At 42.0% G+C, this 24,628-nt stretch overlaps 1 protein-coding gene and 1 long non-coding RNA gene across 5 annotated transcripts in view; both read left to right on the forward strand.

Annotated features, from left to right (window-relative positions):
- The first annotated feature begins 6,974 nt into the window (after positions 1-6,974).
- Positions 6,975-11,236, forward strand: LOC307018533. The gene is made up of 2 exons (XR_013802424.1): positions 6,975-7,387; positions 9,683-11,236. It is a non-coding gene; the product is annotated as an uncharacterized lncRNA (long non-coding RNA).
- A 4,642-nt stretch (positions 11,237-15,878) lies between these two features.
- Positions 15,879-24,628, forward strand: part of LOC307020404 (cell adhesion molecule DSCAML1-like) — a 59,760-nt gene continuing 51,010 nt past the window's right edge. The window contains exon 1 of one of the 4 annotated variants that reach the window (XR_013802876.1): positions 15,879-15,972. Coding sequence is in view for 2 of the 4 variants with exons in the window: in XM_079651734.1 (XP_079507860.1) it covers positions 17,949-18,171 (223 nt within the window). In the remaining 2 variants the exon portion in view is untranslated. Of the gene's footprint in view, positions 15,973-17,590; positions 18,172-24,628 lie in introns of those variants that run through there. The other 3 variants (XM_079651734.1, XR_013802877.1, XM_079651735.1) reach the window with 3 other exon arrangements.

Below are 24,628 nucleotides of genomic sequence, written 5' to 3' on the forward strand. Positions count from 1 at the left end.
TTCTCATTATGACAAGATCTTCAGACAGGCTGGTCTCAGTCTGTTCAGACTCTGAAGAAATCATGCAATGATTTTACAGCATAACTGTGCAAGAGTTTATCAGAAGGTGGTGTAGAACGATATGCTTAGTGTTTAGGGAAGGAGGCTGATTGTTTAATGATGGTCTGGAATACTGAAAAGATTAAAAGTTTAATATCCTTGTTTGGCAAACAAGACATCTGATTATTATGTCACACATAATAACGTGTGGTCGTTATACCATTATTATCATGAACTAAACATAAAAAGGGAAATAGTATCTGGTTAAAGATGAATGGATTTGATATCCTAGAGAGGGTTAGTTATATTGTGAATAACTTTACAAGGTATTTACTAATGTATGTTGAAGAACAAATAACAAGAACACAAGTCCAATTTTGTTTTGTTTTTAGATTAAATTGTCCATTACCAAAACTGTTCAGCTTAGGTCTAGCTTTAGACTTTGATAGTAAAATAATATTTAGGCTTATTTTTATATATCTGACATTTCTTAAATATGTTGGCTATTCACTAGATGGAGAGATGGCATTACTCTCCATTTGTAAGAACATTTCTGAAGATTAAATATTTGTCCATTTCTAATATTCCTATTTAAGAAGTAATTTTAGAGTAACAAGGCTGATACTGCAATTGGAAAATGTGGTAGTGGTTTGCATGATGTAAAAAAAAAAAGGTTTTGTTTGTTCAACCTCCACTTAACTCTGATACAGTAATAATGATTGATTTGGCTAAAGCTTAGTTTAACATCCTGATGTAACATTATGAGGTATTGGTTTCACCATTGTGACATATATTACTATAGAATAACTTTTTAGGGGGAAATAACTGTTGTTTGTAGTCCAGAATGTAGCGTTTAAAATGGAGTAAAAGTAGAAACAGCACATTTGATTTTGAAAAAGCCATATAATTGGAAGGAATGTGGGGTCACTGAACCCATCCTGCTGTGGTTTTTAGGTCTTACTTGCAGCTTCACAGGGAGCGCAAGGCATCATTTTATGAGTTTAAAAGACATGCTTCTCCCCTTTCGAATGCACATCCTGGGTGTGGTCCTAGATAACAAATTGTCCTTCACTGCAAACATCGCTGCTACAACCCGCTGCTGCAGATACACGCTTTACAACATCAGGAGGATACGTCCCCAGCTGACCCAGACATCAGCGCAGATTCTGGTCCAGGCTCTCGTCATCTCACGCCTAGACTACTGCAACTCCCTCCTGGCTGGTCTACCTGCATGTGCCATCCGACCTCTGCAGCTCATCCAGAATGCAGCGGCTCGTCTGGTCTTCAACCTTCCCAAATTCTCCCACACCACACCGCTCCTCCGCTCCCTTCACTGGCTTCCAGTAACTGCTAGAATCCACTTCAAGACACTGGTACTTGCGTACCATGCTGTGAATGGATCTGGCCCTTCCTACATCCAGGACATGGTTAAACCGTACACCCCAGCACGTGCACTCCGCTCTGCGTCAGCCAAACAGCTCGCTGCACCCGCACTGCGAGGGGGACCCAAGTTCCCGTCAGCAAAAACACGTGGGTTTGCTATCCTGGCTCCAAAATGGTGGAATGAGCTCCCCATTGAAATCAGGACAGCAGATAGCTTACACATCTTCCGACGCAAACTGAAAACTCATCTCTTTAGACTCCACTTCGAGCGATAGAATTACTAACAAAGCACTTATATACTAATAAAGGGCTGGCTTTCTAAATGCCAGTTGAGTAGCACTTGAAATGTTTGGCTCTATGAAACCTGATGTACTTATATGATTCTGTTTTCTTAAAGGTTGTATCTTCCTGGTCGAATGCACTTATTGTAAGTCGCTTTGGATAAAAGCGTCAGCTAAATGCAATGTAATGTAATGTAATGTAATGTAACATCCATTTAATTAGTGTTGACCTGATACTTAGAGATGTTAGAAGGTAAAACGTGCCTACTATAGGTGACAATTCCTAAAATTCAACTACAAACCATTGATGAAATTACTTCTGTTTTTGAATCCCTGATGAAGGAAGGAGTAATTGTTGCATGTTCGGACACCCAGGGTTCCACACACTGCTAAAGAGTTTTACATTGTTTTTTAAATAAGACCAGAATTGAAGATAAAATAGTATAATGAGCTATGAGGTGCAGAGCTACACAGATCCTAGTAATGGTTTGACTCAAGATAATAGTTATGTGCACAAGTTTCTGAAATAGATCTATTGGACATTTTAATATAGATTAGGTGTCAATAAACAGCAGTAGTAGTACTATAACGAAGTTACATTTTTGGCTAACAAATTTCAGGAAATGTGGGAAACAGCTGTCTCAATGAAAAGTTAGAGATATCTTGAAAATTAAAGTTGTAATCGTGAAGTAATAAATGATGGCGCTCCATATATGACTGATTTTTGTAGACAAAGGATACTGGCCTATGCCGAAATATCAAAGTCTCTGCAGAGCACGACACATGGCCAAAAAGACTGAGACCAAATGACCTTTGACCCTGACTGACAGTGTGACTTGAGAAAAGCACTGTCAATGACTGACTCTGGGGAGAACCTGACCAAGACTTTACAACCTGACAGAGCGAGTGTGAATGTAGGTCTGCATGTGATCAGTGCAACTGCATGATTTAAAACAATGACTAACCAAGCAATGTTATTGGACTAACATATTATTTTGGGGCTCTGTGGGCAACGGGAGGTTTCCTGCAATTCCACAAAAAGGGGAAACCGCACAGGTGACCCGTTTCTAATCCACTTGATGTTATTTTACTCCCACAGGCAGTGGCGGTTGACAGGATGTGAAGCTCAAACTAAAATCTAAAGATTCTGTTTCTTTTAGGACTGCAAGAGGGAGATAAACACTTATTTTCACTGGGGTGTTTACTGTGGAAAATAATGGATGTACTTTTGTGAATAATGTTTGGTATTTTCTTATAACCACTGGTTACCTGAAGGTTTTCTTCCCATACAGGATTTTGTTACACATGAGTTCATGTGTAAAAAGGGGGAGTGTGGGATTTTTCATTTAGGGACTGGAAGAAACCTGCCACCCCAACTCAGATGTTCAATCTGACCATTGATTGACAGTTTTAGAATTAACCTGCTTCATATCTGGGGATAAGATACTGTTTGGTGAATGTTGACATGTTTCTAATATTGATTGAATTATAACAGGTAACACAGATGCAAAATCAGTGGCCAAGGGGCTACTGTGAGAGATGTAATTCCAGAATAGAGTACTGAAGAAGTTGACCTGTGATAATGAAACAATTTTGTAATATTTCAACAGGTATTATAGTAACTGAGGTTTTGAAATGTAGAAAGAACATATTACAGTTAAGTTAAAACATAGTAATGTAATGAGACAGAATTTAATTTAGACAACATCTTGTAACTAGCCTGGTAAAGAATTAAAAGCCATAGACTTGACTGTTTAGGTCATTATGGGGATGTACATTTAATTTAAATTCATAATAGAGAGACATTTGATGACAGTATGTTGGATTTCTGTATTCATTGTTTCAGCTTGATAATATCTAAACACTGACAGGTAGAAGCAGTATCACCAGGAAATTATTCACTTGATCAGCATCATGATTTTAGTTGTTTTTGAATCCATAACATTAGTGTGTTTCTTTACCAGAAACATTAGCAGTTCATATTATATTTAGATTTGAGAAAGATTACAAGGATTTTATTTAGTTCACCTAAAGATGGTGGGGTTTATTTTGTTGACACAGGCCAAGTATTAGGATTATGAAGCTGCACTGGCAGATAGGAGGTCTACAATTAATCTAGAAAACCTGTTCACAGACGGATGTTGTGTTAAGACACCCCACCAACAGGCTCCAAGCGGCCTACGCAGGCTGTTGTGTTAAGACACCCCACCAACAGGCTCCAAGCGGCCTACGTAGGCTTGAGGGGTGGGTATCTGATTTCTCCACACAGGTTGCTGACGCCAAAGGAGGACCCCGAGGAGCACGAGGCCGACACAGCGGAGTTCGTCTGGCTGAAGGTCATCAGGCCTAAGTGGCTCAACCCCAGGTTCTCCGGCCCCTACAGAGTGACCCAGCGGACCTCTCATGCCGTCCGCCTAGGAGGAAAGAGGGACAGCTGGTACCACTGGAGCCAGTGTGCGGCGGGGAATCCTCCGGCTAGGACCTTGGACGACATCAGGACGGACCTGGCTATCGTCAAGGAGGTCGACTCGGAAGCGGCCATCAGCGGACTGGAGGAGAAGGACCTCGAGGACATCCCTACAGCAGACGACTAGGAAGCTGCCATCAGTGGACCGGAGGAGCAGGATCCTGAGGACATCTCTCCAGCATCGACCCGGAAGCCGCCATCAGCGGGCCGGAGGAGGAGGATCCAGAAGACATCTCTCTAGCAGGCAGCCCAGAAGCCGCCGTCAGCGGGCTGGGGGGACAAAGACACGGCAAGTCAAGACGGCACAGGGGACTCCACTTTCCGCTGAAACAGGTTGATATAGCCGGTGTGGAACTTTGTTTTAATAACCGATTTTTTGAAGAACTTTGTTTTAATAACCCATTTTTTGAAGGACTTTGTTTTAATAACCTATTTTTGGAGAAACTTTGTTTTAATAACCCATTTTTTGAGGGAAAAGCTGCCCCTTCCCCTTCGTACCAAATGCCCTTGTTGGCTTACGCGTCGGAGGAGGACGAGCACGATGACTCAGCCGACAAGGACGCATTTTTACATATTTTGGTCTCCCTCCACTGTCATAAGAAGTTGTTATGGTGGACTGTTCCTAAAGGTTTAAAGTGCTCTAAATCCCAGCTTCTGATGGATTTATATAAATGTTGGGGGACAGACACAGTAGAAAAGAATGACAGTGGTTATGTTTCACATGCTGTGTATAAGTTGATCTCATGAGGTGAAATCAAAAGAGGGATTAAAGATTAAAGTTAATTTGTTGGTTCTAAACTGTTTAAAGTAAACATGTATTATTTTGAACTGTTTTGAAGTAAACATGTATTATTGGGGACTGTTTTCAAGTAATCCTATATATGTATATATATAACCTTCTCACTCACACTCACTGACCTAGATACCAGCACACACACATATTCTTTTCAGCACACACACATATTCTTTTCAAGGTCCTTTCTGGGCAGCATTATATCTGTGTACAATGTTTGATTGTCTGGGAAAGAATAGTTTGTGTGAAATATTCCTTGGGAAGCAGAGGTGGGCTTTAAGCCACCACCACTGTTTTATGTTTGCTCCAACACGCCCTCGACAGTTTCGGACGTCGCCCACGCTTTCATCGGCGCCTGGGTGGCGCGCTTCGGGACCCTGTCCGGCCTCTTCCCTCGCCAACAGCTTCGGACGTCGCCCACGCTTTCATCGGCGCCTGGGTGGCGCACTTCTGGACCCTGCCTGGCCTCTCCTCTAACCCCGGCTCACGGTTCGCCTCGACGGCTGCTTCGGACGTCGCCCCGTCTGACCCCGTCTGGCCTCTCCCCTGTCCACGGCTCCTTCCTCCCGGGGATACTGCTCCTGCCTCCCGGGGATACCGCTCCTTCCTCCCGAGGACTTTGTGCCCGCCGCCGCTGTGCCTGCGGCCGGGCAGCGCTCCTTCCTGCTGGGGACCATCGGGATATTCACGCCCGTCCCCACGTCGCAGCACAGCGACCCAGCTTTCTACAGTTGGCGGATGTTGTTTTAATTCGCCTCGACGCCTACCGCGGCTCCCTTACGACGGCCCGTTCCAAAGCTCGCCCCCCTCCCCGGTGGGGATGCCCTCGCCCTCGTTGGGGCCCCTGCCCTCGCCTGCGGCCCCACCCTCCTCGGCCCCTGTGGTGCTTCCTCCCGGAGGCGAGGATTGTGTCCATGGTTGAATTCTGGGGGGGCTTGTGTGGTGATCACTGATTGACATAATTCACTCATGGAACTACGGGTCGGGGGTATTGTTCCGCACGGACAGTTATGTTGACTGTACCTACTGTCTTCTTTTCTTCTTCCCTTCTCTTCCCGGGCTTCAAGCCGACAACATGTGTGTTTCTGATGCTCATTAAAGCTAACTTTGTACCTTTGATGCACCGCCTCCGACTCCCGTCTCTCGGCACTACAGGTACAACATAAATGTAGTGGAGTAAAACTACACGATTTACCTCTGAATTGAAGTGTATTAGGAGTATAAAGTAGCATAACATTAAAATACTCAAGTAAAGTAAAAGGATCTCAAAATTGTGCGGCAGTACACCAACCACCAACCAGAGAAACTTAGTGGGAATTCCCACCTCGGCACATACTATTCATCTAGTTATGAAATGTTCCCTATCATTGCATTCTACAAATTCAGCCAAATGAATAGGGCTCTCTGCTGTAACGTTAAATCAAGACATTTGAAGCTAAAGTGTGTACAATTATGAAAGAATGTCGAACAATGTTATTAGTGGCTCTGACTTGAAAACACAGGAAAGCTAATGTCATCTTATAACTCTACCTTTCTAACTTTTAAGATGAAGACTGACATCCTCGTTATGGCTAATCCTGCTGCCTGCTGCGAACTCCGGCCTGTTGACTAAAATTAACCTGGTTTACAATTTAGCGTGAATTTGGGGGACTTCCTGTAAGATGGTGGACCGGATGTATCCTACATCCTACGTAAATCCCGCCTGAGGCGCGGGAAGGTATTTTGAGTGGGGGTGCTGAGGTGCTGGACTCCAGTGAACACTATAGAGAACCGCAGTGACGCGTCGTAAAACCAGGAAGTAAGTTAGCATTTTTAGCACTTCCGGTTCCTTCCTCAAAAAGCAATGCATTTTTTTCATAGGGTTTTGGAAAATAGCTCGAAATAAGGTCTGTGGTTGACACAAATTTAAGAGATAAGTCACGTTTTGTTCTACGACATTAAATACGTCAGCAGTGACCCCACTGGGAATTTTTGAAGAGTTTACGTGTCTGAAAAACGATGGTTGTTACCGAGTGGCTGAATAGGACTACAGAAATTGTCGAGGCCGTTGTACGTCATTACGCAGAACACGTAAACACTCCCGCTAAGTTTGTTTTCCCCTGTGTTCTGCTTGAAAGCAAGTACCTGCCTATCTTTAGTATCTGTATATCTAAATCTGACCATTAGAATCTGTATTTTTGAAATTGTCGTTTTTAACACAGTAGTTTTACAAATTATAGAATAATTAATTACCAGTGTTTTCCAATTTTACTCGGCAGTTCGTTTCGTTAGCTAACGTTAGCTAAAGCTAGCGCTACTAGTTAGCTACGCAATGGTTTGTTGCTTTGCTCCGGGTTGCAGCCACAGGTCTTCGCATGAAACGTGCTTGTTCTATCGTTTCCCGGCCAATGTTTTCCAAAGGAGAGTCTGGATTCGTGCCATGAGGTAAGCTGACGTTACATTTTTGTCCATGTCACGGTGAAATGTAAATGATGGGTAGTGACTGTATCGCCGTTTTAGAGATGGCGCTGCTGAAAAGACCGCAACATAAGTAAAGATAATGAATACATCCTATTAAAACCTGTGTGGCTTATATGATAAGTCTAATTAGTACAAGCAGCATAACGTTTCACCATGTACTAACACCATGAACTAATAACAAATCACCTCTGGCTGGCAGAGAACTCTCGGCTCCATAGCTTCTCTTGGACGTAAAATCACATGTACATTTTACATTTATATTCAATTTAATATTCCATCCCTCACATACTTTTGTATATAATAACTTATATTTAGTTTTTCTTGTTATGCTGCTGCAACACAAACATTTCGCAAATAGGGATCAGTACAGTAATATCTTATCTTAATTAATTAAGAAATATAACTATTATAATTAGTGTAGCAGCTGACACCTATTTTCAATATGGATTAATCTACCATTTATTTCTTTGGTTCAATTTTCATCTATAAAAATGTCAAAATAGTGAAAATGTTCACGAGACTTATCAAAGTGCAAGGTTATATCTTTAGATGTTTTGTTTTAGCCTATGTACTGTACAGGACTGTCTCAGAAAATTAGAATATTGTGATAAAGTTCTTTATTTTCTGTAATGCAATTAAAAAAACAAAAATGTCATACATTCTGGATTCATTACAAATCAACTGAAATATTGCAAGCCTTTTATTATTTTAATATTGCTGATTATGGCATACAGCTTAAGAAAACTCAAATATCCTATCTCTAAATATTAGAATATCATGAAAAAGTATACTAGCAGGGTGTTCAACGAATCACTTGAATCGTCTAATTAACTCGAAACACCTGCAAGGGTTTCCTGAGCCTTGAAAAACACTCAGCTTGGTTCAGTAAACTAAATCACAAGTATGGGGAAGACTGCTGATCTGACTGCTGTCCAGAGGACCGTCATTGACACCCTCCATCAGGAGGGTAAGACACAAAAAGAAATTTCTCAAAGAGCAAGCTGTTCACAGAGTGCAGTTTCAAAGCACATCCACAAAAAGTCTGTTGGAAGGGGGAAATGTGGCAGGAAACGCTGCACAACCAAGAGAGATGACCGCAGCCTTAACAGCATTGTGAAGAAGAGTCGCTTCCAGAATTTGGGGGAGCTTCAAAGACAGTGTACTGAAGCTGGAGTCCAGGTATCAAAAGTCACTGTTCACAGACGTGTCCGGGAAATGGGCTACAATAGCCGTATTCCCATGGTCAAGCCACTTCTGAACTCAAGACAACGGAAGAGGCGTCTGACTTGGGCTAAGGAAAAGAAGCACTGGACAGTTGCACAGTGGTCCAAAGTCCTCTTTTCAGACGAAAGCAAGTTTTGTATTTCATTTGGAAGTCAAGGCGCCAGAGTCTGGAGAAAGGCTGGAGAGGAGCAAAATCCAAGTTGCTTGAAATCCAGTGTGAAGTTCCCACAGTCAGCGATGGTTTGGGGAGCCATGTCAGCTGCTGGTGTTGGTCCACTGTGTTTCATCAAGCCCAGAGTAAATGCAGCTGTGTACCAAGAGATTTTAGAGCACTACATGCTTCCGTCTGCTGAAAAGCTCTATGGAGATGAGGAATTCATTTTCCAGCATGATCTGGCACCTGCCCACAGTGCCAAAACCACCAGTAACTGGTGTACTGACCATGGCATTACTGTCCTCGATTGGCCTGCAAATTCCCCTGACCTGAACCCCATAGAGAATATGTGGGGTATTGTGAAGAAGAAGCTGAAAGACACCAGACCCAACAATGCTAATGAGCTAAAGGCCGCTATTGAAGCATCCTGGGCATCCATAACACCTCAGCAATGCCACAGGCTGATTGCCTCCATGCCACGCCGCATTGATGCAGTAATCCGTGCAAAAGGATTCCCAACCAAGTACTGAGTGCATTAATGGACATTTTCAAATGTTTGATTGTGTTTTGCTGTTATAAATCTTTTTTTTTTACTTGGTCTGAGGAACTATTCTAATTTTTTGAGATAGGATTTTTGAGTTTTCTTAAGCTGTATGCCATAATCAGCAATATTAAAATAATAAAAGGCTTGCAATATTTCAGTTGATTTGTAATGAATCCAGAATGTATGACATTTTTGTTTTTTTAATTGCATTACAGAAAATAAAGAACTTTATCACAATATTCTAATTTTCTGAGACAGTCCTGTATGTCTTAATGCTGTTACAGTATATGTGACGGTGTGACTTCCATGAAACTAATATTTTATATCTTCCCAACAGATGAGCTGACAGGAAACCTAACACTCTAACAACCACAACATTGCAAAGGCGAGTAAATGTAAATTAAAAACAATTCACAATTTTTTTATTTCTTCTTCCTTGCAGTGAGGTGAAGCTGACCTTGCACTTGGTGCCAGTAAGGATGTTCCTCACGCAGGCTGAATGTTTCTCCTTCCTTACTGACACAGAAGCCCTTGATTTGCAATGCTTCACTAATTGTCATTTCCGTGGCTCCGTAGGGACACTTTACCTCCAGCACAGCGGAAGACGCTACCACAAATATGACTCATGGACCTGCATCTGGGTTGCAGTTGTGAATGCCCTGACGCCCTCACATTCATTCATAGTCCCCCACTGTACAGACAAAACACCATCAAGGGCCTGTTGTTCCCCTAGCACCCTGGCAATAAGGGAAGCAGTCACACGCTTTGGCCTCAGGACAGCTCCAAAGTTGCTGGCATCAACCTTCCTTTCCTGAACAAATGCCAGTTTGGGTTGGTTCGCTGACCAGTGGTAGCCACCTGAATTGCCCTCTGTTGCTCTTCAGACAATGCCATGCTTGCCACAATTGCCTCAGGTCCCTGATGCCCAACAGATTTGATAATTTCAGGAACAGTAAGTGTTTCCAAGCTGCAGTGTTCCTCTTCTGGCTTGGGGGAGAGAAGCCAAGAAATTCCTGAAAACCTGCCCCCGAGTCTGTCCTTCAGCCAGTCACGATCTTCAGAGGTGGGCTCTCTTGTCCGCGGGTTAAATTAGTTATTGGTTTCAACAGTCACATTAAAACAGTTACTAAATCAGCTTACTATCACCTAAAGAACATATCTAGGATTAAAAGACTAATGTCACAGCAGGATTTGGAAAAATATGTCCATGCTTTTATCTACAGTAGACTGGACTACTGCAATGGTGTCTTCACAGGTCTCACAAAAAAATCTATTAGAAAGCTGCAGCTGATTCAGAACACCGCTGTTCGAGTCCTCACTAACACTAAGAAAGTGGATCACATCGCTCCTGTTCTGAAGTCTTTACACTGGCTTCCTGTGTGTCAAAGAATAGATTTCAAAATACTGCTGCTGTTTATAAAGCACTGAATGGTTTAGGACCAAAATGCATTTCTGACCTCCTGCTAAATGATGAACCATCCAGATCTCTCAGGTCTTCAGGGACTGGTCAGCTTTCTGTCCCCAGAGTCAGAACTAAACATGGTAAAGCAGCGTTCAGTTATTATGCTCCAAATATCTGGAACAAACTCCCAGAAACCTGCAGGTCCGCTGCAACTCTTACTACTTTTAAATCCAGGCTGAAGACTTTTCTTTTTGTCGCTGCTTTTAATTGAACTATTCATATCTTAGACTGCACTGTAACTTTAATCCATGTATTTTTTCTTTTAATGTTTCTTTTATTAGCTTTTCTTTTTAATGACTGATTTTAAATGCCATTTTCTTAATGTCTTTCATTTTTTGTAAAGCACTTTGAATTGCCTTGTGTTGAAAAGTGCTATATAAATAAACTTGCCTTGCCTTGCCTAATAAAGATTTCATGTGACACATACAATTGATTTGTTGATGGGAATTAATGTGAATAAATTAACTCTAGGTTAACGGTAATCTTGCTATCACTACTCACCGACACTATAAACCTTGTCCCTCATGCTAGCCCTGACAACACCTGTAAGCACACCTTCATCTAGGCTGCACTGTTACGTGTCCTGACTTGTAGTGGTTCTCTCCTCTGTCTACACTCTTCTTGTCATCTTTGTAAAACGATATCAGACTGGTAATTGACACAGCCATGACTTCTAGTTAAATTCAGTGTGGCTAAAATGAAAAGCTTTGTTAAAATATGCAAGCACGCAAAAGTCAAATTCAGCTTTATTGTCAAAAATTCTACATGCGTTATACATCCAGAAATATCGAAATACACAATGTGACATGTATACATAAAACAAAACAAAAAGGGCCTAGATAAACGTGGTATACATTAAACAAAACAAAAAGGGCCTAGATAACCGGGGTATACAGTTTAAAATGTTAATATATTTAATTTAAAGTGTTCAAAGTGCAGTTTCAGTGCAAGTCAGTTGAAACGATCTTAAGTTGGCGTGACGTTGAAGTCGTGCGACCCTGCTGCTGTACTGGCTTGTAGTTCGTTTATAGCATAACGTTAGCATTTCGCTTTTGGCGACTAGATTTATGATTCAGAAATGATAAAAGTAGGGTTGACATGTGGAGATTATCCGGCTGAACAAAACGTGATCCCTCTCTTAAATGTGTGTCAACCACAGACCTTATTTCGAGCTATTTTCCCAAATCCTATGGAGAATTTGCATTGGTTTTTCAAGAAGGAACCGGAAGAAGTTTACTTCCGGGTAAAAGCACTCCCCACACGCAAACACACAGTACACCCGCGACTGTTACAATGAAGGTTCGATAATCAGCTCACGGCATATAGGCAGGGGTGAAGTGCAATTTTGTCTACAAGTGGGGAGCTGACATCACCTAGGGGGGTCCGGGGGGATGCTCCCCCGGGAAGATTTTTTTAAATATTGAAGTTAAAAACATCAATCTGGTGCACTTTGAGAGCAACATTAAGAGATCTATGGATACATCTCTCAACACCCATATGAAACACAACTGTAAGCAGATGTTCTTTTTCTTTATGGATATTTTACAAATCACTCCCCTTTCAAACTGTATTCTTGTTTTACTGCCATATAGTATTTCATAAATGTTTTTCCTTTATTCTCTTATTTTTTTATAACTATAATGATCATATGAAGGTGTGCCGCGGAAATTATCTTTTGAACTCTTCAGTGACCAAACCGTTTGAGACCCAGTGAGATAACTTAAACTAAAGTTAACTATCTAAACACTCAGAGAGTCCTTTAGCTCACCTGAGCCTCTCAGTCTGAGAGGAGAGCTCTCCTCCAGCTTGTTGTGGAACAAACAGCTCCGTATATCCGTTAGTGCAGCTAGCTAATCAGATGCTAACAACACGGTCCCTCTCTCACACACACTAAATGCGCTATTTCCGCGCGCGCACACACACACACACACACACACACACACACACACACACACACACACACACACACACACACACACACACACACACACACACACACACACACACACACACACACACACACACACACACACACACACACACACACACACACACACACACACACACACACACACACACACACACACACACACACACAGAGAGCCGAGCTTGAATGACACAAGTACACTTTTATTTCCATGCAACTCTCTGATTGGTCTGGTGTCTTGCTTCTGTTGCATTCATTGAACACGGGAAATTACAGTGCTGCCGTCCTCTCTAGTGTCTTGATGAGGTTAATGTATTATATTATTGAGGTAGAATCAGTGCTTGAATTGGGCAGGTACTCACCGGTACGCAGTACCGGCACTTCTGATTTTTACCCATGTGGTACCGGCACTTAACGGCCCGTCTACACTACAGGCATGAAAAAATCTTGGAGCTGGGCGTGTCTGAAGCTTGGCGATTTTTTGCGAGCAACCAATCACATGAATCTCCCGCCCCCGACATACAAAGCAATAGCAATGTTAAAACGAAGTAAACTGGATATAAACTCTCCAAACAGGCGAAAAAACTACCAGTTTCACCCACTGTCTCTGCCACCTCCCTCCATGCCTGGTTCCTCCGGTTTGTATCCCGGTAAATAGTTCCGGTCGTAAAGAACCGGGTGATTTGCTACCGTAATATCTCGTTTGGAATATGAGGAAATGAACTGCGGTCTGGCTCTCCCAGCTTGCACGTGGTTTGATTGGCTGCGCTTGCACTGGCGGGATTTGCATAAACGGGATTTGATTGGCTGATGCCAAGCATCGAGCCTCAAAAGTTGAAAATTGTTCAACTTTTGATGCCGATAGATGCTCGTGATGCTTGCAAAGCCATGCCATGCTCCCCACAATGCAGTTCGGCGAAGATTCAAAATCTTCTACGTCACCCCATTCAAGTGAATGGGCGAAGCGTTGAAAGCATTTTTTGATGCCTGTAGTGTAGACGTAGTACCGGCACCTTGCCGGTACTCAGTAAAATGCCGGTACTCAGCCGCCGGCAATATACGTACAGTATATATTGTAAACGCAACGCAGCGCAAATGTGGGTCTGACTCTGCCTCACAGAGGGTGACTGGCTGTCTACATGACGTGGCCTGCCGACATTGCCACTTTCATACAGATCATACTAATGCCCTCGATTGGTCTCTGTGTGTCATTCAAGCTCGGGAGGGTGTGTGTTGGTGTATGTGTGGCGCGAGCGAGCGAGAAAGCGCGCGCACCGGTTACGTGTATTGTTGTTAGCATCTGGTGCTAGCTAGCTGCGCTAACGGATATAAGGAGCTTTTTCAACAACAAGGTGGAGGGAGGGTCCTTTGCTGTCAGACTGAGAGGCTGATAACTATAGCTCTGGTGAGGTAAATTACTCTCTGAGTCTTTAGATAGTTAACTTAGTTTAAGTTATCTCAGTGGGTCTCAAACGGTTCGGTCACCATTTATGTAAACACATATTTCCATTTGAGGGGGTAGTGATTAGTAAAATATGCATGAATAATACAAACAAAATGTTAACTAGGTGAAAAAAGGTAAGATAAACTTGTTGAGAGCTAAAACTAGTCTTTGCTGTTGCCTCAAAGAGGAGCAGGGGGGAGAGGAGGGATACAGGAGAGGCCGATTCAGGAGCCCAGACACACTCAAAACTATAAATGAACCAAAAACAAATAAATAAACAAGTTTCAATGTTTTTTCATATTGGATATTGTATGTTATTGGTTATGGCCATGTACTTATGATTTTATGATTAATTAAATGTATACATTTTTGTTTCATATGGGTGTAGTCTCTTTATTTCCCCCTCAAAATGCACCAGATTGATGCATCTAAGTCCAACATTTAAAAAAAAATCTTACCGGGGGAGCATGCCCCCGGACCCCCCTATAGGATTTGAGGCCCGGCTCCACTGTTCCCAAATAGATTTGCAATTTTTTTAAATAGTAACCCATCTCCATATGTTTCTTTTGGGGTAGTAGATTTAAACTAGAGGGCTATTGACAAATAAATCCAGCAAAATGGCACAAAAAACTGGTAGTGGCCTCAGGGACGAGGAGTCATTTAACCAGCCAGTAGGAGTCAAGCTTTACTTTCTTTTATATCCATAAAGAAAAAGTAAATCTGTTTACAGTTGTTTCAGTATGGATGTTGAGAGGTATCCATATATCTCTTCATTTTTCTCTCAAATTGCACCAGATTAATGCATCTAACTTCAATATTTAAAAAAAAAAATTCCCGGGGGAGCATGCCCCCGGACCCCCCTAGACTAGAGGGTGTCAGGTCCACTCCCCACTTATAAAAATAGCACTTTACCACTGCACCCCCTCTAATCTCAGATGCACCCTGAGTCATTTTGTTTAAGTACAGTGAGCCTTTCTAAAATATACAGTAAAGAGACAAACCCACCAGCATTATAGGATATAATATGACTTTGTGCCAAATAGTTGTTGCTGATTTAGAGTACTGGCACCTTTTTTATTCCAATTCAAGCACTGGGTAGAATTGTCCGGGGCTACAGAAAAAGCATTCAGGTCAGGCCAAAATATTATTTTACCAACAATTTGGAATTTATTGGCTCCATATTACACAGATTATACACAGCAGGAGCAGCAATAACCGTCAAATAATAATTCAGACAGGGGAGCTCCGCACCCCCTGCCTGCCGCTAGGGGGTGCTGGAGCGCCCTCAGCACCCCCCTTCCCGCGCCCATCCCAACCACATCCATAGCCTGTCCCAGTTTTACACTTAACTTACTGTACAACGTCTATTATTTGGTGCTTTATAACTCTTTGCATTTGCCCCCATAATGTATTTTCTAAAGATCTGAGCCATGGCGACAAAAAGATCCCTGTCCACTCCTAGGCCAGGCGACAAGACAACCATCTGCCATAGTTAAGACTAAAATAGAAAAAGTGGAACTATACGCAGCGTTTTTCCAAAACAAAACAACCTCCTTTCTCACAGACTAAGAACCAACAAGCCACTACAAAAAGTAAACAGAAGTTAACGAAGGAATTAATGCCATTTGAGACGCAATAACGAAGCTAAATAAATGTGTCAGTAGCATGTTAGCTAGCAAAGCAAGCGGTCGACTTGTACGCGGCAGAGATCAAAGAGTGTAAAACTCAGCTACAAACCATGGAGAGACCGCACGCAGAGCTACTGGAAACAGCCCTGGATAAACGATAAAGAAGGTAAAGATATTCATGCTTTGGTTGTTAACCTGCTGGTTAAAATCAGTGGGGTAAAAATAACTAAGTACATTTACTCAAGTACCGTACTTAATTACACTTTTAAGGTAGGGCTACTTGTACTTTACTTGAGTATTTCAATGTTTTGCTACTTTGTACTTTTACTCCACTACTTTATTTTGTGAGTTACTTTGCAGAATGTGATTAATGATGTGAAGTATAAACAACACTTACGTAATAAGAGTAAATTCACAAGCTACACTGCAGTATACAAAGTAATAACAATTAGCTCCACCTTTACCGTTCTGTGATAAACACATGAATGCATCAATAATTATAATCAAAACATAATATATCTTTCTGAAATGGGCATATCAGCATTACGAGTAACTGGACTTTTGCCTACTTTAAGTATACAGTATGTTGATGCTTGTACTTTTACTTAACTTTTCTTGTCATAGCTTTCCTACATTCTGGTAGCCTACTTCTACTTTTACCTAAGTACTACTTAAACCTCTGGTACAAATTTCCCCCAAATTACTGAAAGTGCCACAATCATAATCATATCTGAAGGTCATTTTAAACTAGATAATTGTGCAGATTGTGGGCCCATGCACTTGCAAGTGTATCCAGCAGATGTCAGCAGAGACTTGCATTTGGAGCCAGAGGCTTGAATCACATGTCGGATCATCAGAACGCAGCGCCGAGAGAAAGTGATACTGACCTTTTCTCGAAGTTGTTTAAATCTGTAGACAACCACGTTTACAATGAGAGACTTCATACACACAGGCGTCAAATACACATGGGAGATGTTATTGATTGCTATACAGACTTATGTTGTTATTTACACAATCTGTGCAAAAGAGTCTGATATTTGATCTGTGAACAAAAACATTATTTAAATGATCTTCATCAGAGGATTAAGGCTATTATTTCACATATTTTAATGTGTGATATATAGTTGAGTGAAACATTCGAATTACACACATATTTTGTTATCTTTTAAACCCTCTCCAAACCATCTGATTCAGATCATGTTGCGTGGAGAAGTGAAATGTCTAGGTGCGTTTGTGTAGGCCCACTAAAATGTCAATAGGGCCTACTGCATAATGCCAAATACTTTGTATTGAAGACGCAGCAACATGTTCAGTCAATCCTTTGTAAAGTAAGCTATCAGACAAGCTTCAGCCCAAAATCACACTGAATTAACATTAAGTTCCCTTTAAAAAAACATGTCACTGTTCTTTCCATGCTGTCTGTTGCAGCAGACGATCACTTCTCAGATCCAGAACTGGCGCTCACATTGACTTTAAATATTCTATGAACTGGGAGTGTCCTGCAATTTATGCCATCCTAATTTATGGTGATGCAGTTCACATGTGGCGCAACAGAGAGCAGGGGAAAATGGGAAAATGGCAATGTGGAAAGTTGCTCGCTATGCTTTAAGGATTCGCTGAAGCCTTTGATAATTGTTTACCTGCTGTGTTATTCACCTGCTGTGTGGGAAGTGTCATGCCCCACACCCCGCTATACTCTCTCTCTCTCTTTCTCTCTCTCTCCCTCCTCTCTATCTGCAGTGCATATCTGTGCGCAAATGTCTACGCACGTTTCATGGCTCCGAAAGACAAAGAAAAACAGTCATTAGTCTGTCGTGTAGCTTCACGTCCTTGTGATTAAGGCCCAATCTGCAGAGAAAAAGGCGTTTACGCATTTTAAGATTCTTTACAGCAGCCTTAGCGGCTTTTTTAGATCCATATTGCGCCAATCACCGCGGTCATCTGGGGCGCACAGGTGGCTCTCCAAGGTGCCAACACATCTGTCTGCGCAGCTCAAACTAACTGGGAATTTGGACACAACTGGACCACAAAAAAAACCCACAACAACCCTGGGCTTTGCTGAGCCCCTTCGCTCCGCGGTGTTTGATTAGTGTAGGGAGGATGGATTTGCATGCACAGTAGTGTTGGGAGGAGAGGAGGGACATGGGCGGGGCCGAGGCGCCTCTCATTTCCCCTCCATGCTTAGCGGGGCAGCAGGGCTGGAGAGACCTCCGGGGAGCACAGTCGCCAGTCCAGCACGGAGACCCGCCTGGCCAAAAGACCGCGCCTCACACTTGCCAGGATTGCCAAATATTCCTGAAAAATATACCTGCTATTTATGGCATGTGGCTTGTAACTTTACTCCTGCTGTACTCTCTCCAAGAAGGTAAGAGGGGAAAAAAGGAATGCTCGAAATATTTCAAATCTTGTGCACAAGGAGTGTTGGGAGTGTTTAAGTTGAATGAAAAGTGAAAATGAATGGAAAGCTTAATTTAATTGCGGTGTGTTGAATGATGTGTGTGGCTTGTGCTTTGATGTCGGAAGCCTTGTGCATGAGGAATTGATTTTAAATGATTCTTTAAATCCAAATGTTTAAACTGTTGGTGCTGAACTACATTTTGAGAAAGTAAAATGCGTGAAGTTATTTGTTTTACCTGGCTGTTTTGGTGTTTTTACGTAGCGGCCTCAGATGGTGCTGATAGCACGGATTGTTTTCGCATTACCAACTCCAGTTATGAATATGTAAAATGGCTGAATAGGGAGAATGAGGTGCGAATTCAGAGGGAGGGTGAGAGGCAAATGAAAACATGTATCGGCCTGCAATTATAGCAATTGATTACCAATTTTAGAACAAATTCACTCAAAATGTGCCAGTCCTGTAAAGTTTTGATGGGAATTCGTGAGATTTGTGTTAACTGGATGCTCTTATTGTGTAGCCTTTGCTAATTGCAGCTGTTTTCGTGGACTATATTTGGCACAAGCGCTCCATTGCACAGAGATGCTCTTGTTTTTAGGATGACATTTATTTTAGGCTTTTAAATATTGTTTCTCTGTGATAACAAATGATTTCCTTTTTTTGAATGACCCCCACAAAGGCCTTATTAGTTTAATAGATGTTCTCCCACATAAAGGCCATACTTGGTGCATTAAGATTGGTCCGCCTTATCAAATTAATTTGGACTACTCAGTTTCTTTTGTTTAATTTTCTATATGCATATAAAAGGCATGCTATTTGTTTAAACAGATTCTTTCTTGCTCGTTGCATGCAGTAAATCCCTGACCCTACTGCAAAGTTGATCTTCTGCTATTACAGTGCATTATAATAATCCTGTACAAATCTGCGTCGAAAATAACAGAAATTCAACACCATCTCCACATGAGAGCATTTGCTTAGGCCTTTGTGTAGCCTGTTTGATTGGATACATGTTTACATATTGTTTCGTCCTAGTACAGGGCATGAGAGGGTGTACACAAATTTAGCATAAAGTATTGGTATGGAGGATTGGCTGGAAGGAGGCATATGGCTGTTAAAATGGGCCATTTTAAATCTTGGCATTTCCCCCATTTTATTTTATTTTTTAAATATCTGCTAATGAATTAGCAATTGGTCACATATGTGCTATGTTTGTTGTCCATGTTGTGTTTTCCTCAACTCGCTTAAATTCACTACAATTTCCTCAAAACAACTATTACAATTATTCAACTTGAAAGATGTGGTTTCAGAGCTTTGCAGAATCATATTAATATGCGCAAATGTATTTCCCCAAATGAGAAACTCCAGGGGCGTGGGTGCAGATTATAGACTTGCCCGGTCATGTTCCTCACTAATAGCGCACCTGGACCCCGCGGACGTGTTCGCGCGTGTGCCAGCGCGTGCGTCACGGTTCGTGTGTGTGTGTGAGTGTTGGCGGGCGCGCGGAGGAGGGGAAGTGACGGGGACACCCCTCTTTGGTTTTGTTGATAAATGTTCTACACTTTGGATTGGATTTTATTTCTGACTTGAGGTTGACTGGAAGTTTACTTATGTATTTATTTATGAGGTGTTTGAAATATATTAAAAAAAAATCACACCGCTATTGATACAAAATGGTGCTAAATTATGTCAGAGACATGAGGTGGCAATCAGGTTGCAGGGTAATTAACGGATTTTTAAAAAAAGAGCTTGAAGGGCCTATTAGAGCACAATGCCTATAATTTTTCTTCAGTGATTTTAAATATCATACCTAATTAAAGTGATTGTATTTGTTCTTTAAACAATCAGTGAAAATGAAATTCAAAGACTGAATTTACTTTGTAAATTAATTAGCAGTGAATATAATCCACCTTAACATATTCTTTAACACACAGGCCTACTGAAGGCCTATTCTGAACCTTGAATTCAAAATCCAATTTATTAAACAAAATAAAAAAGGATTTGTGTGACATTTAAAGTTAATTTGAGATGTGTCAAGCAATAAGGTGATCCCTCACCCTGGCACACTTCGTCCTCTCCACTGTTCACCCGCTACGAATAGAAATATGCAACCCCCCCTTCCCCCCCCCCCCCCCCCCCCCCCCCCACCCAGTCCAATTCCCTGTGCTTCCTTTGCAAGGCTGCACAATTAAAGCTGCAATCTGAGCTATAGGCAGCACTCAATGACAAAGCTGTGTGGTCGACACAGGGGTGCCAATCATTACTCAGGCAGGGCACAGGCCTACATTTTTTTACCAGCTGAAACATGGCATTATTTAATTTTTCAAAGACACCCATCTTAAAGAGGGTTAAAAGAGTAATAGTGAGTTCTCTGTGTGATGTTTGTTGTAATTTGCTTCTTTCAGGGGTCATACACAACTCTGATTTATTTTAAAATGAGTGAACTGTGCTCCAACAAATACACAAATGTCTTATAAAGAGGCTTTTTTGGCTATTTCCTTTTAAAGAAATGTTTTTATAAAAAATCTAGTTTAATGATTACTCCAAAAACTTGCCTTGCATCTTTTATACTTTCACCCGAAAAACCAGCAATTAAATTGAAAGAAAATGTAAGTTATTCTTCTCAAATTAACATGGATCAAATATCCGCACACACATCTCCATCAATGTTGTTGCCTAACGGTGGGCAAAGTGTGCTGGTGTAAGACCGTCAGCAGAGGAACGGAGCTCATTGCACTTCCCAGCTCTCCAATAGGATGCCACAGCTCTGTCACTGGCATCCCTGCTCTCCCATTCGTCCTCAAGTCTATCATAAATCCCAACGAGATTATGAATAAGAACTAATCATTTAAAACGACGACAACAAAAAGACGTAAATGAACACCGTCAATGGTTAAAAAAAATGTTTTTCCCAGCCAGAACTGCTCAAATGAACTGAACCCCCTCCAAATTGTATTGGATGCTTGGGCTGCACATTTTCAGAAGGAGGGCGCGTTCAGCAAATGTCAAATCTCTGAAGCAAGTAGTTGTTTTTGTTGGATATCACTCCCTCTATCTCCATCTCTCTCTCCATCTCTCCCTCCCTCCATCGCTTCCTCTCGCAGTAACTCCCCTCCCTCTCTCTCCCTCATCACTAGGCAGAATTAAAGGCTGGGGGAGGGGCAGTTTATGCAGACTGTGCTGGGACTTGTGATCCACAGATTTGATATTCACATTAAGAGAGAAACTGGCTGCTTTGATGTGAGGGGGAGCAGGTCCCAGGGGATTGCTGAAGTAGCACACTTTTTTTTACTGACACAGCACAGGCCGGGGGGTGTTGGTGGTGGTTGGGTGGATGGGGTGGGGAGCAGATTGTTGGGGACAGGGTGTACAGAAAGACAGTAGGTGGGGAGCGGCGATACCCCTTCGTTGATTAGATGTAACCCTGACAACCTTCCCCCCTACTCACCACCTACTTATGCCAGACCCCTGAGGATTATCCATAAGTTTACACCTATCTTCAGCCCCTTGCATCCAACCAATATTCAATTGACACCCCTTCGTGTGGCGCGTCTCCTCCCACTTCCTCCTCCTCTGCTGCTGCTGTACGTTTCCACAATCATCTTATCAGAAACGCAACTTTCTGTCCCAGAAACACCTGAAGAGTGAACAGGAGTTACAGACTTGTTGGAACGGAATAGCAAGGGCTCGAGGAGAGAAGGAAGAGACTATTCTCATGTGCTTATGGCCAGAAGTTGAATCCCACTTTTGACCTTTACCACACTTACTGCACTGAATCCAATAAAGATGAAATGCTGTTAAGGTTTTATTTTACCGTGGTAAAGAATTAGATGGACTGAGAGAGGTGAGAGAAGAAGAGCAGGAACATGTGGAGGTATTATGCCTCTGGCCGGGCTCTGGGTGAGAATGTGTGTATGTGAAACAGTGAGGGGCTTATGGTGTTTGTTTACCTCCTCATCACAATACAGTTGTGAGCGTCAAGGGTTTGTGTGTGTGTGTGTGTGTGTGTGTGTGTGTGTGTGTGTGTGTGTGTGTGTGTGTGTGTGTGTGTGTGTGTGTGTGTGTGTGTGTGTGTGTGTGTGTGTGTGTGTGTGTGTGTGTGTGTGTGTGTGTGTGTGTGTGTGTGTGTGTGTGTGTGTGTGTGTGTGTGTGTGTGTGTGTGTGTGTGTGTGTGTGTGTGTGTGAGCTTTTGTGCGCACTCACATCCTGGAGAGGCGTAGATCAGCTGCATTATGCATGATGAAACCTTGCATAGGTTATGACTTCTGCCTCGCCGACATACATATTCATGCGCGGCTCTCTGGCAGGATGTATAAAATAGTGGCTGCGAATCTGACAGCCTAAGCAGCGCCGTCAGGGCTCCAACACCCTTTTCTCTCCGGGGCTGTGTCTGAAAGAAAAAGAAAAGCCCACTGGGTGCAGGTGATCTGCTGCATCAGCAATATCAACGCAGGGGCCCTCATGACTTTGGTCAATACTGCCATCAGGGCCCCGACCGTCCTGCAACCGCTGCTGGTGTTCGATCTTTATGAGAAAGGTGACACCATGGGTTTGGGATGTTGTTGCTGAAATTGTTTAAGCCTACTTGCATATTGTGTTGTAAATAAGTCAATCAGCTGAGATCAAAGTGGACCTGGAACGATGTGTTAATTATTAATCGCCTATTAATAACTGCCGATTTAACGATTGTTTAATTGTTTTTAATCCTCAGTTTCTAGATTCCCCCTCTTGAGAGGATTCGACACTTTTCTTAGCTTTTGAATAATTTTAAACAGTCTTTGTGTTTTGGACTGTTTATTTGACCAAACAAGACGTGAAGATTTAGAATCTGGGAATTTTCCTTTAGCTTTGCCATTTTGTTAATTGAAAGGAAATTGATGGAACTTGAAGTTGTGGATAATAAGGAAGGGACCATTCAAGAGTGAGAAAGCACTCACTGTATAACTGTCAAGCAGTGTCTGTAATATGTTGAATTCCAAGAGGTGTTAAAAAAGGTTACCTGCTGTGTGTTGGGTGTAGTGGCTAGTCTGCAATCATGATTGGTTTGACAGAATGAAAACCTTTCCACAGGGTTTCGTGGCATTCCTCTATCAAAACTGTAATCCATTACACCAAAGATCCCTATCCAGCAATGGTTCTGTAAAAAAATGGCCCATGGAAATGAAACTCCATTATGCCACAGTTCAATATAATGGTTGAAAGATTTAGAATCGTTTAAGATATATTTGTTTTTAAATGGATCTGTTGGTAAATTGCAAAACTAAACTGTATTAACTTGACATATAGTTGATTTGTCGATTGGTTAAACCTTACCTAAGCTGGGGAGTACTTCCCTGTTCTGATGCACTTGAGGTCATAATGGAAACATTTGATCATGGTGATGTGTTTAAGGTAACATATCAGATAGTTTCAACCTAATGAACATGTTGAAAAACTGTGCATTAGGGTGATGCAACTGGCCCAACTTGAAATCCATTTTTAACGTTTGGATTCAGCCATGACAAAGATGTATTTACCCTGCAGTCTCGGTCGTTTATCTCATGTGGCCTTTTCATGTCTTGCCACAAAATCCGTCTGTGCAGGTTGGCACAGGCAGCATGTAATGTTTCGACCGTTGGTTTTAAATGGAGTGGAAAGTCTGCAAGTCTGGCACAAACCAGGATGTTGCCAGTTGAGTTTTGGAGCGTGCCCATTGTGACGCGACTAACCACGCCTAACCTAAACATCCGTTTTGAATCCTCTTTCTGACTGTCTTTGGTATGTCAGGCATTTACACACTATATTCTAGCAGTGGTGGACGAAGTACTGACATATGTGACATATTTTACTTTTCTTCAATAAAAGTAGCAACACAACCATTAAAATACTCAAGTACAAAAAGTCCTGTATTCAAAATCCTGCTAAATATAAAGAATATTGGCACAAATACATACCGAAAAGGCCAAAAGTAAAAGTACTCATTTTACGAAACGGCCCATTTTAGAATATACAAAATGCAATGTTTGTGTTGTAATGATCAAAGTATCCTGATTCCATCACTGACTTTAAGCAATCTATTGGCATTTACTCTAAAATAAACACTTTTTGCATAAGCTCATCCAACTTTATGCCATTTAAAAAATACCTGCTCACTTTTATCGCAACACGAAATATTTGAGCCACTGACAAAATTTGGTGACTTGAAGTGTCTAAATTTAGAATGCTCAGTGGGTCAGTGTTGTTGGGTTAAATTGTTGCATTGTTCTTTATCCATTGACAGCTTTCAAGTGCCAGCGCCACCATGGCAACCCGCTTTGTCTCCTCCCAGTGTGAGTGCTTTTGGAGTGTGTATGTGTTTATGTGTGTCTGTATGCGTGTGTGTGCGGGGTGAGTTTCACCTGGTTTTGACAGTAGTGGTTTGCTCTGATCCCTTTTCTATTCTACTTCCCGC

Source organism: Notothenia rossii (genome assembly GCF_949606895.1).
Source record: "Notothenia rossii genome assembly, chromosome: 9".
NCBI classification, from domain to species: domain Eukaryota; kingdom Metazoa; phylum Chordata; class Actinopteri; order Perciformes; family Nototheniidae; genus Notothenia; species Notothenia rossii.